Source organism: Oncorhynchus mykiss, chromosome 15 (assembly GCF_013265735.2).
Source record: "Oncorhynchus mykiss isolate Arlee chromosome 15, USDA_OmykA_1.1, whole genome shotgun sequence".
Taxonomy (NCBI): Eukaryota; Metazoa; Chordata; class Actinopteri; order Salmoniformes; family Salmonidae; genus Oncorhynchus; species Oncorhynchus mykiss.
The window spans coordinates 31,128,359-31,142,565 of record NC_048579.1 but is presented as its reverse complement, the minus strand read 5'-3'; the positions used below and the strand labels follow the sequence as shown (position 1 = coordinate 31,142,565).

The 14,207-nt window shown below is 41.5% G+C and overlaps 1 protein-coding gene across 4 annotated transcripts in view; it reads left to right on the top strand.

Annotated features, from left to right (window-relative positions):
• Positions 1-14,207, top strand: part of ptprn2 (protein tyrosine phosphatase receptor type N2) — a 261,633-nt gene that overhangs the window by 65,634 nt on the left and 181,792 nt on the right. For all 4 annotated transcript variants that reach the window (XR_005036081.1, XM_021563054.2, XM_021563052.2 and 1 more), the window contains exon 4: positions 7,701-7,951. Coding sequence is in view for 3 of the 4 variants with exons in the window: in XM_021563054.2 (XP_021418729.2) it covers positions 7,701-7,951 (251 nt within the window). In the remaining variant the exon portion in view is untranslated. The remainder of the gene's footprint in view (positions 1-7,700; positions 7,952-14,207) is intronic.

Genomic DNA, 14,207 nt, shown 5'->3' with positions numbered 1-14,207 from the left:
AATACCATTTGAACTCTTTCAAATGCTTTTATAATTAAAATTGAGCCTGCCTGTAGTTCCGGATGGGTGGGTGTCGCAGTTTTGTGCCTATGCTATAGGTTCCATTGCGCCAGGCAAGCTCAATTAAACCCAGCGAAAGCATTTGAAATGACTTCAAATATCATTTGAACCCAGGTTTGCATACAATATGTCATTTCTCACCCACACTCTGTTACACATACATTACACACAGTTTACTGTCGAAGATGTATACATATACACAGACTCACAAATGTCGGCTACATAAGCTATTTTATAGCTAAGCTAATAGTGCCAGCTGTATTTTGTGTTAAAGATTTTAGATCTGGTACTGGTATGGGAATATTGGGTATAAAATGAGAGCAACTCTTGTGTCAGAACATGTACTGGTTGGACTGTTCTCAGTCCACAGTTGATTTGAGCACACCGTGCGGGTTTCTATAAATGGGAATGCCAACTGCTGCAACAGTGCTCTGATGAGTGCTATTGGGTGATTCTCATCAAACCAGTTTTAAACACGTCTGTAGCTGATTTTGTTACAAAACGTGCAATCGTCATTCTCAAGACGTAAGATTTCAAGTTTTTGGCAAAGTGTCTTGTTTTCTATCAGTTGAAATTTTTTGCCAGATTTAAATCATCAGGTCATTTTATACAATCTTGCTTTAGAAAAACCTAAGTTATTTGAATACAACACAAAATATGTTACTGTAGTTTGTCCATAAATAATCCAAATTGTTTAGTATTTCAAGTTTACATTAAACTATAATATGTATTATGTAAAAACACAGTGTCTTTGGACGTGTCTAATTACCGCAATTATTTTTCAAGGTCCTGTAAAAACTACAGTTCTTTTTAAAATACTGTTTTATTTCCCCATAATATATCATCTAGAGGAGTAGTCCTTAGGTGAGCACAAGTTAAGTTAATTATAAGTTAATTTATTCGCTGATATGCCTTCAGAATGAGGTTCTTATTCTCAAACACCCCCATTTACCCCACTTGGCCTTCTCATTACCGAAACAGCTAAAAAGCTCAAATTGGGAAAAAGTCAGAGAACCATTACCTTACCAACATGGAGGCATAAATTGACTTTAGTGATGTTTTCAAATGCTCGCACGTCTCATAATGTCTGTCTCCTATCATTTACAGATTGAGCCAAGGGCCTCTCAGTACCGAAACCCACATTTGTCATTACCACGTAATGTTTGGGTAATTAGAACCTTCATTTCGGTAATGATAATAAGCTAATTCTAGTGTATAGTCACTGGGTATGCTGTGCTGGTAACTTTTTATTTATTTACTAGGACTACTCCTTAAACCTATTGTATAGATCTGTGGTAATACAGTACAACAGTTATATGATTAAGTAGGGTTGCCAATAAATATGGGGTGCATAAACCCCATTTAACAAAATCGGCAGTTTGTGTTTCAGAGCAAACCCACCACTTAAAGGAGGTCATCCTCCATGTTGACATGTGCACCTGTACCGAAACCCACATTTCGCACTACCACCATACTGTTGTTTGATATCCCAAGACAGTTGTTGGCCCATATGTGATTTTTTTCCAGATACTTTATAGGCATATGCCATTTGCCCAAAGGATCCCATTGAATCCATGAATACATCTGAAATAACTTACAACCACACATAGCCGTGTCATAATACACCGATATTACCTGTAAATGATTTATTCCCCCCAAAAAGTCCACTTCTGACTTTTGAAAATGCGTGCATGCAATTACAGTACGTATAATTATGCTGAAATTGGAGGTGTTTTAGTCAACTGCATTAAGATCAGTGATTTTAGTGTCTCGCAATGTCATTTGGGATTACTTAATCTATGATAGAGATCAGTACAGTTTTTGAATGGCAAACTATGCAACACTCATACCGAAACATGCAGTCTCATCTCCAAAAACCTGCTCATCATTACTGTATGCACCAATATATAGGAAATATTAGGAAAAATCATAGTGTTACGGTAATGATAGAAAGAGGTTATGCGTTACGGTAATGGAATATACTATATGACCAAAAGTATGGAGACTCCTACTCATTCCACTAGATGATGGAACATTTCTGCGGGGACTTGCTTCCATTCAGCCACAAGAGCATTAGACCTGGCTCGCAGTCGGCGTTCCAATTCATCCCAAAGGTGTTCGATGGGGTTGAGGTCAGGGCTCTGTGCAGCCCAGTCAAGTACTTCAACACCGATCTCGACAAACCATTTCTGTATGGACCTCACTTTGTGCATGGTGGCATTGTCAGGCTGAAACAGGAAAGGTCCTTACCCAAACTGCTGCCATAAATATGGAAGCACAGAATCATCTAGAATGTAATTGTATGCTGTAGCGTTAAGATTCCCCTTCACTGGAACTAAGGGACTTAGCCCAAACCATGAAAAACAGCCCCAGACCATTATTCCTCCTCCACCAAACTTTACAGTTGGAACTATGAATTGGGGCATATTCGTCCGTCGGACTGCTAGATGGTGAAGCGTGATTCATCACTCCAGAGAATGCCTTGCCATTGCTCCAGAGTCCAATGGCGGCAAGCTTTACACCACTCCAGCCGATGCTTGGCATTGTGCATAATGATCTTAGGCTTGTGTGTGGCTGCTAGGCCATTGAAACCCATTTCATGAAGCTCCAGACGAACAGTTCTTGATGACGAACGTTGCATCCAGAGGCAGTTTGGAACTTGGTAGCGTTGCAACCGAGGACAGACCATTTTTACACGCTTCAGCACTCGGCGGTCCCATTCTGTGAGCTTGTGTGGCCTACCACTTCATGGCTGAGCCGTTGTTGCTCATAGATGTTTCCACTTCACAATAACAGCACTTACAGTTGACCGGGGCAGCTCTAGCAGGGCAGAAATTTGACGAACTGACTTGTTGGAAAGGTGGCATCCTATGACGGTGCCACGTTTAAAGTCACAGAGCTCTTCAGTAAAGCCAACATACTGCCAATGTTTGTTTATTTGAAATTGCATGCCTGTGTGTTCGATTTTATACACCTGTCAGCAATGGATGTGGCTGAAATAGCCGAATCCACTAATTTGAAGGGGTGTCCACATACTTTTATATATATAGTATACATTACGAAATACATTTTAATAATTTAATTTTAAATATCTGTATTTTCATTGTTATGTTTAATTCAGGCCTGTTCATTAGGGGAGAAATGTTAAAAAGTTTTAGAAATTGATTTGTTTATTGACTTTTTTGTTGTTTTTGCCGTAATAATAATTTTTGAGTTGGTAGTTTTAGAAATGGTGGTAAAATGCATAATATCTGATCAAAAAACATAATAGCAAATATGAAATAGATAAATACAGATTCTAATCTCAGTGATCCAAGAGGAAATTTTGATTAAAAATGTCAGTTTCGTGAGAATGACCCTATTATTCTGCAGAATGTTTATGACTTTGTTTCCTCACAGTTATTCCTACATTTATCTGTGGCAAGACAATGTAAGATATTTCTGGGGGGGACAATTACAAACAGACAGTCATAGACAATTTCCTCAACGGTATACACATTGTAACAAAACTACTAAAGCAAAATGAAACGTAACTGTGGAGGACTGCCAAGGAATCTTGTTTTGGGACATTACATTGAATAAGATGGTGTAAAAGATGATTGAAGTAGATACATTTTTATTATTTTCCTTGCACAATTATTTTATTATTCAAAGATTTCAAAAAAATTGATTGACAACTGTTTTATCATCTCAATTAATTAGCCTGAAACTTGTATTATTAATTTAAAATCAAGAAAGCAGATGAAACAACAAGACTTGGAGACAGGAACTAATGGGTTCTGAATATTTAGGAGGCCGCAGCCTCTCTCTCTCTCTCTCTCTCTCGCACCCCATAAAAACATAAAGCCAGCAGAAATATCTTGACTGCTCAAAGCCTCCTCTCCCGCCGCACTAATGGCTAGGTGCTAATTAACAGCTGCATTTAGCCGCAGACAGTGTTCTGGTTTTAACAAGCTAAAACTCTGAGGCACTAGGAGATTAAGCCTGACCTTTCTCTGGACCCAGACAGAGGCGTGTTGGTGTTATATTTAGCTCCACAGCACTGAGTATAATCAGCTGGTAGCTAGTTTACTAAAAGGCAGCCAACCATGTACAGTAAATGTTGAGGCCTGCCTCCATCCTTTCCTGAGTCAGAATCATTGAACGGGGCAATCTGGGATTCAAACAACAACAGAACAACAATGAATGAATAAAACAAATTGATGTGCCAATCCCAGATTGTCCGTTAAACTCCCACCTCTTTTTAGGTTCGAGCAGTGACTTCTCTCTCTACCTGTGGATAAAGCTGTCACAGTCAATCAAACCTGTGCCATCCGCCTTCTGTTCCCCAACAATCAGACTTTCTCTCACCACTGAACCCATTAACCAGGAGTAATTAAGCGGTAGATATTTTATGGGTCCTTTATGGATTCAACTGGACCTGCCTCCCCCCCATCTGTCCTGATGGCCCCATAATAACTACTACTGCACTAATGTATGGAACACTTAGGCTTGCTTCCCAAATGGCTTCGTACCCCCTATAGACTGCACTACAAATAGTAGATGGGAGGATGTGTTGTGATGGGGCTGACGGTTGGGTTACGTTCGATAACACCTACCCTACACACTCCGTGGTCTATTCAGAGGTATCATGGGATACATCAGTGGCCAAGCTAATGAAGTCATATGTAGCCACAGTTGGTGAACTATTCCTGTCCTGGCTGGCTGCTAGCCTGTTGTTCTCCTCTGCATTGAGTGTACAAAACACGAGGAACACCTGATCTTTCCATGAAATAGACTGAGCAGGTGAATCCAGGTGAAAGCTATGCTCTCTTATTGAGGTCACTTGTTAAATCCACTTCAATCAGTGTAGATGAAGGGGAGGAAACAGGTTAAAGAAGGATTTTTTTTTTAGCCTTGAGACAATTGAGATCTGGGTTGTGTGTATGCCATTCAGAGGGTGAATGGGCACGACAAAATATTTAAGCATATTTAAGTACATTTTAGCCATTTTAGCCATTTGGCAGACGCGACTTACAGTTAGTGCATTCGTCTTAAGATAGCTAGGTGGGACAACCACATATCACAGGCATAGAGAGTACATTATTCCTCAATAAAGTAGCTATTAGCAGAGTCAGAGCTAGAAGGGGGGGGGGGGGGGGGGGGCAAGAACTGCAACACTGCTGGGTTTTTCACACTCAACAGTTTCCCGACCATCAAGAATGGTCCACCAACCTGGACATCCAGACAGCTTTACCCAACTGTGGGAAGCATTTGAGTCAACATGGGCCAGTATCCCTGTGGAACGCTTTCGACACCTTGTAGAGAGTCCTTGCCCTGAGGAATTGAGGCGGTTCTGAGGGCAAAAGAGGGTGCAACTCAATATTAGGAAGGTGTTCCTACTGTTTTTGTACACTCAGTGAACATCATCAAAAAAAATGTGTCTCTCAAGAAGAGACGGGGGCTACATTTGTATCAATCAATCAAATGTATTAATAAAGCCCTTTTTTACATCAGCAGATGTCACAGAGCTACAAAGAAACCCAGCCTAAAACCACAAACAGCAAGCAATGTAGATGTAGAAGGAAGAGAGAATGTCTGAAATAATTGTGAAATGTCATGGATTCTATGGATAACACCCATACTTTCCAATAACAAGTCTTCTCATTAAAATAATGTGTCAATGCTATTAGAATAACAGTAAAACTGCATTCCATGTCTGACCATCTTGGCCCATACTGCATTATTACATTATCGGTGGTATTTCTGTGTGCTTTTCTGCAGTGGAATGCAGACGTTCCTGTTGGCTCTTTGGGAATGAGGCCAGACATCCATGTTGTTTTGGGTCTCTTCTTGCCTGGGTAGCTCCATCTGGCCTTGGCAACGCAATGTTGTGCCCCTGCCCGGGAGCCTTGCATTCTGAGTATGTGTTGGCAATTAGTGGAGATGTTGGTGTGGCTTTGGCTGCGGCGTGACATTCTCGCAGGGCTTGTTGACTCGCTGGGAGGGCGCCATGCATTGCTTTGCTTTTCCTCAGGTTCACTGTCATCAGATTTCAAGACAGGCCACGGCCAGATAATTACACGCCACTGTGTACACTGACTGCATGACCCTCCGTTTTGTTGCCGTCTCAATGTTTTCCCATAGCATTGTGTTTTATTTGAACAGTGTTTACTTTTATATTTATAACACAGGGGAATGATATGTGTTGGTATTCTGGGTCGTATACACTAGACACCAAACGGAAGAAAACGGACAGAAGCGGGGAGGGACTGCCTGCACTTGTCCAATAGAAAACGCTTGTTTTAATTTACAATTTCAAAATGTTTTGCTACTGTGTACTAGAGGTCGACCGATTAGGATTTTTCAACGCCGATACCGATTATTGGAGGACAAAAAAAAGGCGATACCGATTAATCAGCCAATTTTTATTTATTTATTTGTAATAATGACAATTACAACAATACTGAATGAACACTTATTTTAACTTAATATAATACATCAATAAAATCAATTTAGCTTCAAGTAAATAATGAAACATGTTCCATTTGGTTTAAATAATGCAAAAACATAGTGTTGGAGAAGAAAGTAAAAGTGCAATATGTGCTTTGGAAGAAAGCTAACGTTTCAGTTCCTTGCTCAGAACATGAGAACATATGAAAGCTGGTGGTTCCTTTTAACATGATTCTTCAATATTCCCAGGTAAGAAGTTTTAGGTTGTAGTTATTATAGGACTATTTCCCTCTATACCATTTGTATTCCATTAACCTTTGACTATTAGATGTTCTTATAGGCACTTTAGTATTGCCAGTGTAACAGTATAGCTTCCGTCCCTCTCCTCGTTCCTCCCTGGGCTCGAACCAGGAAAACAACGACAACAGCCACCATCGAAGCAGCGTTACCCATGCAGAGCAAGGGAAACAACCACCCCAAGGCTCAGAGCGAGTGACATTTGAAACGCTATTAGCACGCGCTAACTAGCTAGCCATTTCACTTCGGTTACACCAGCCTCATCTCGGGAGTTGATAGGCTTGATGTCATAAACAGTGCAATGCTTGACGCACAACGAAGAGCTGCTGGCAAAATTCACAAAAGTGCTGTTTGAATTAATGGTTACGCACCTGCTTCTGCCTACCACCGCTCAGTCAGATACTTAGATACTTGTATGCTTGTATGCTCAGTCAGTTTATATGCAACGCAGGACACGCTAGATAATATCTAGTAATATCATCAACCATGTGTAGTTAACTAGTGATTATGATTGATTGTTTTTTATAAGATAAGTTTAATGCTAGCTAGCAACTTACCTTGGCTTACTGCATTCGCGTAACAGGCAGTCTCCTTGTGGAGTGCAACAAGAGAGAGGCAGGTCGTTATTGCGTTGGACTTGTTAACTGTAAGGTTGCAAGATCCCCCAAGCTGACAAGGTGAAAATCTGTCGTTCTGCCTCTGAACGAGGCAGTCATTGAAAATAAGAATGTGTTCTTAACTGACTTGCCTAGTTAAATAAAGGTATATAAAAATATATATATATATTTTTTTTTATCGTCAAATCGGCGCCCAAAAATACCTTGAAATCGGCCCTAATCGGTCGACCTCTACTGTGTACACTAATGAATAGGACCATGGTTTAACATCACTTTACTCGACTCCATCTCTAGGGTTGACGTGGCAGGATGCCACCACCCAGCATGTGATCTCCAGAGAGCTGTCCAAGCTACGCAAGGTTCCCATCCGAAGGCCAGATCCCCCCTCTGCCTCCCTGACACGCTATGGTGGAGACAGGAAGCTGAAGACGGGGGAGGCGAAACTTAGCAGGAGCGTCCAGAAGTACCTTCAAGAGCTGGGTCTCCTTCCCCAGTCTGTTGGCACTGCTCGCCAGGAGCTCCAGCGAGAGGGGCCCCTCACTCAGGTAAGGGCCTGATAGAGAAGTCATTCCATGGGTGGGAGGGGAAGAGTTCCAAGCCAACTGCATTTGGTAGCTTTAGAGGACCATTGAGAGAGAGGCCTCGTCCTTGGTTAACCATTTTTTTTCTTTCTCTCCTAATGCATGAGGAAGAAACCATATAGGCAGGGGGCAGCTACGTTGTCTCTGCACTGCTTTTGTTTCCTTTTTCTCCCGTCATCTATCCCGCTGAGCATGGATGATCCTCATTTAGAAAGGGGATTCTATCACTCCTTTACTATCTATATCTCATCACCGTATTTCAGGCAGGGCCCCGTGAGGTTGCATGAATAACGCCCCACATCCCAGCCAACCCCAGAGCTGCCCCGCTACTTCCTATTGCTGTTTTACCATAGCGATGATGGCATCCAGAGTTGAGGAGTTCAGGACCCTCCTTAGTGACGAGGCGGTGTTCTTTGTTGCATTGTGGGATAGTGGATGACAAACATGGTTAGCATGAATGACTGAGGCCCATCCCGCTGGGTTAATGCCATTAGGGTCTCCCAATAGTCCCGAGCTGGGGAGAATCGCATTATCTCTCTCTAATGCCATGGTGGGGACAGAACAAAACAAAGAAGGAAGATAGCATACACACTTATTATCACGACCTAGTAGTCTAAGGCCTTACCCTTGTGTTTATTGTGTCAATGTATCTACCCATAATATTGTTAATGCTTGTCATTGTCAAATGTCTTACTTTTCAATCAGTGGAGACTGCTGAGGGTAGGACGGCTCATAGTAATGGCTAGAATGGAAACAATATGTTTGATACAATTCCATTGACTCCGTTCCAGACGTTATTATGAGCCGTCCTCCCCTCAGCAGCCTCCACTGTTTTTGAATCTACTGCTTTAATTTTGTAGTTTCTGGGTTGGATTATGAGAAGCTAGTGGTGCTCAGTTTGATGGGGGGGGATAAGCGTTTTTACCAAGTCTGTGAATATGTATAAAATGGTTGTTGAGTGACACTATCTCCTTCAGAATTTCTACATTCAATTTTCAAGGGCAGTTGTCTTTGAAATAAATCTATTCATATCCTGTCCTGCGTGCCCAAGCCTAGGCTGCTTCTTTTTTTTATATCAGAAACCTGTCATAACACTGATGATCTCGCCTTCCCTTCCCCCGATCGCTGTATAACATTACATATAGACATTAGGTCGGTTGAGTTGTTCCACATCATTTCAGAAAGCCAGACTGTTCTGAAGTTGTTTCTGTAGTTACACTCCTTAAAAACAGGGTTTGTGTTTGTGGACGGATAGGGTTCTATCAAGAACCTTTTTGATCAGAAGATCCCTTTTTTGAAGACAAGGGTTCTTTGTAAGTCAAAGGGTTCTGAATGATTTGTTTTACTGTAATATCTGGGTTTTTGCATGTACATTGATTGGTTGATACATTTTATACTACACAAAGATAAATAACATACAGTTTTCTAAACTAACTGAGATGGTTGTTCTAGTTTAGATGATTGAGGTAGTCTCAGAGTTTAATCTTCCCTACCCTGACAGTTATTCTGAATGCAGGTTGTGGGTGAGTAACAATTCCACTTGTTGGATATCCTAACTCTGGTTGGATTCCAATAGGAATTACACATCACTTTGCAAGCCGGAATAATGCAACTTGCAGGCCTGATGAGGCCAATAAACCAGGAGATTCCTGACATCACTGTGTTCGGGTATAACTAGGCCCTCAAAGAAAAGCCTTATGATATATGTAATGTAAGCCTGGTGGTTCTACCCGCTCATAGAGGGTTCTAGGAAGAACCCTCAAAAGATAATAGTAGTGATGAGAAACCGAGGCTTTCTGTAGGCTTCGGCACTTTCACCAAATGGTGCCAGAAATCGGTTCATCACTCGGAGCTTCATTATCTGTGCACATTAGCTGGTCAGCAAAAAATAACAGCGTGTGATTATCAAATAGACATAATTTTTCTTCACCGTGGTAAGACATTGGCTTTGTTAGCCTATAATCAGTTGGAATACCAGGTTTGCGTCTTACTGTACATCATGCTTCCCTTTTATGCATTCAAGTTGACCATTTTTCAAAAACATTTTGTTAGATGCTTAGGTGAAAGTTTTTGTACAAAATCCTGACTCTACTTGTAAGTACGGTGTGCCGTAGAGGTCGGCATTTGGAATCGAAGAAAGCACCGGAACCGCTGTGCAACACACGGTTTGAAAAAGCACGTGGTGAAACGAAGCTTCGGACGTCAATGATGACGTACTGCTGACAAAGTCATCAGAACACTGTTTTCGAAGTTAGCTGCTTAGTGATTCCGACGCATGCCTCGGAGCTCCGGTATCAAACCTAAATTCACTAGATCAAATGTATTTATGAAGCCCTTTTTACATCAGACGATGTCACAACGTGCTGTACAGAAACCCAGCCTAAAACCCCAAACAGCAAGCAATGCAGATGTAGAAGCTCAGTGGCTAGGAAAAACTTCCTAGAAAGGCCAGAACCTAGGAAGAAACCTAGAGAGAACCAGGCATTGAGGGGTGGCCAGTCCTCTTCTGGCTGTGCCGGGTTGAGATTATAACACTACATGGCCAAGATGTTGAAATCTTCATAGATGACCAGCAGGGTCAAATAATAATAATAATCACAGTGGTTGTAGAGGTTGCAACAGGTCAGCACCTCAGGGGTAAATGTCAGTTGGCTTTTCATAGACGAGCATTGAGAGTTAGAGACAGCAGGTACGGTAGAGGTAGCACGTCCGGTGAGCAGGTCAGGGTTCCATAGCTGCAGGCAGAACAAACTGGAGCAGCAGCACGACCAGGTGGACTGGGGACAGCAAGGAGTTATCAGGCCAGGTAATCCTTAGGCATGTTCCCAGGGCTCAGGTCCTCTGGGAGGGGAGGGAGAGGGAGAGAGAGAGAATTAGAGGGAGCATACTTAAATTCACACAGGACACCGGATAAGACAGGAGAAATACTCCAGATATAACAAACTGACCCTAGCCCCCCAACACAAACTACTGCAGCATAAATACTGGAGGCTGAGACAGGAGTGGTCGAGAGACACTGTGGCCCCATCCGATGATACCCCCGGACAGGGCCAAACAGGCAGGATATAACCCCACCCACTTTGCCAAATCACAGCCCCCACACCACTAGAGGGATATCTTCAAACCACCAACTCACTTCCCTGAGACAAGGCTGAGTATAGCCCACGAAGATCTCCCCCACGGCACGAACCCGGTGGGGGCGCCAAACATGGACATGAAGATCACGTCATTGACTCAACCCACACAAGTGACGCACACTTCCTAGGGACGGGATGGAAGAGCACCAGTAAGCCAGTGACTCAGCCCCCATTATAGGGTTAGAGGCAGAGAATCACGGTTGAGAGAGGGGACTGATAGGGTTCTATCTATCAACCAGCCAGGCACAGACTGCAAGGGCGGTTCGTCGCTCTAGTGCCTTTCCGTTACCCTTCACACCCCTGGGCCAGAATACACTCAATCCTAGTACCTACTGAAGAGATGAGTCTTCAATAAAGACTTAAAGGTCGAGACCGAATCTGCGTCTCTCACTTGGATAGGCAGACCTTTCCATAAAAACGGAGCTCTATAGGAGAAAGCCCTGCCTCCAGCTGTTTGCTTAGAAATTCTAGGGACAATAAGGAGGCCTGTGTCTTGTGACCGTAGCATACGTGGAGGTATGTACGGCAGGACCAAATTGGAGAGATAGGTAGGAGCAAGCCCATGTAATGCTTTGTAGGTTAGCAGTAAAACCTTGAAATCAGCCCTGGCCTTAACAGGAAGCCAGTGTAGGGAGGCTAGCACTGGAGTAACATGATCACATTTTTGGGTTCTAGTCAAGATTCTAGCAGCCGTGTTTAGCATTAACTGAAGTTGATTTAGTGCTTTATCCTGGAAGCCGGAAAGTAGAGCATTGTTGTAGTCTAGTTTAGAAGTGACAAAAGCATGGATTAACTTTTATTTAACTTTCCTGACATATTTTGGACAGAATGTTTCTGATTTTTGCAATGTTACAAAGATGGGAAAAAAAGCTGTCCTTGAAATAGTCTTTATACTGTATGTTCGTCAAAAGAGAGATCAGGGTCCAGAGTAACGCTGAGGTCCTTCACAGTTTTATTTGAGACGACGGTACAACCAAGATGAAAGGGTTCTCGGTAGAACCATTCATAGACGGTTCTAGGAAGAACCTTTAGATTATACAATTATTATTGGTACAATCCTTTATAGAGGGTTCTAGGCAGAACAGTTCATAAAGTTTTCTATGTAGAACCATATACAGGGGGTTCTTTGAAGAAGCCTGCATAGAGGGTTCTACCCAGCACCCCTTGTTCCCCTATGGGGACAAACCGAAAAATCCTGTATGGTTCTACTTAGCACATGGTTTTCTAAGTGTGTAGGATTGGCATTCTTTAGTTGGAATTAGATTTTATCTTGGAGAAATTAAGCTAATTGATTGCAACCAAATCAGTTCTCTATGTTTGATAAGTAGTATGAAACTGAGGCTTGAAGTATTGCTTCTGCATACTATGTAATGTATTCCCTGTGAATATTCTGATGTTTTTTCCACTGTTCAGAGAAATTATTAATTGAAGTGAAGCATTATTTACCATAAAGTAGTGTAAAAGTACCAGGTTTTGACCACTAGACGTCACTGTTCCTGCTATACCGCCACACTCTTTTATCCATTCTGCTGGACTCTGTTTATTAAATAGATCACAACATTTCCATACCAACTTTGGGTAAAAAAAATATATAAGCCCAAGGCAAAAAAAATACCCACTTATTATCTCATTTGAACGATGTTTGAAGTACTTAGTAACTCATTCGAACAACTTAGTATCCCATTTGAACGACTAAGTAGAACAACAAAAACTGATTCCATCCATTGATATGATTATTAATTGATAGTTCTTCGATACCCTGGTGCAGGGATGTATTCACACCTGTTACGTCCGTTGTTGGAATGAGACCAAGGCGCAGCGTGGTAAGCGTACATCTTTCTTTATTTAGATGAACACCAACAAAAAAAAAAGATAAACGAACATAACGTTCAGCAGGCTACACAGTAACTGTACAAAAACAGGATCCCACAAACTCCTAAGTATGATCCCCAATCAGAGACAACGATAGACAGCTGCCTCTGATTGGGAACCATACCTGGCCAACAAAGAAATAGAACACATAGATTTGCCCACCCAAGTCACACCAAATAGATAATTAAAAGGCTCTCTAAGGTCATGGCGTGACACCCCTTGACTTTTTCCACATTTTGTTGTGTTATAGCCTGAATTTAAAATGGATTAAATTTACATTTTGTGTCACTGGCCTACACACAATACATCATAATGTCAAAGTGGAATTATGTTTGTTTTTTAGAAATTATATGTAATAAAAAGTGAAAAGCTGAAATGTCTTCAGTCAATAAGTATTCAACCCATTTGTCATTTCAAGCCTAAATAATTTCAGGAGTAAAAACGTGCTTAACAAGTCACATAATAAGTTGCATTTGAAAAGACAGCTTGCTTTTGATTGCATTTTGTCCTGCGTTTAGGCTATACAAAACTGTTAAAATCCTGGATCTGTAGCAATTTTTTTGAAAAAGAACAAGAGCACTGTCAGCATTGAAAGAGTCTGAAGTTGTGGAATATGCCAGTATAGTTCGGAGGTAATTATTAATTCTTTTAAACAACCTCCATGTGCAGTGTACATTATTTTTCATAAAGATGGAACGACTTATGTTTGTTCCAATTCTAAATCAAATCAAAGTATATTGGATGTGTACACAGTTAAGCACATGGGTTCCCAAACTTTTTTGGCCTACGACCCCATTTTGATATCTGAAAATTCTTGCGACCCCAACCATGTGAAAAAATGATGTAATTAACAGCCATTTACTTTTATATTTGTTTATATGGCGGTCAATTTAAAAAAAATCAAACAGTATTTCTGATCGTCTTCTCCACCATCACATACTTTTAATGTGGGGCTATGATAGTCAATTGCAAATGAGTCTGACATAATGTATCTTATCTCACCACCACTAATGGCATGGGTGTGCTTGATGCATGCCGCGTCGGAGATTCTCAAAGTCGGGGGTGTGGTCGACCTCATCTCTGCTGTCACATCCAACCTGAATGGATATTTGGTTTTCATGCAGACGAGAGCACTGAATCCAGCTTCACACAGATATGAACTGGTGAAGGGTACCATGGGTTTTTATAGTGCTTTCAAGAACACTGAAAAA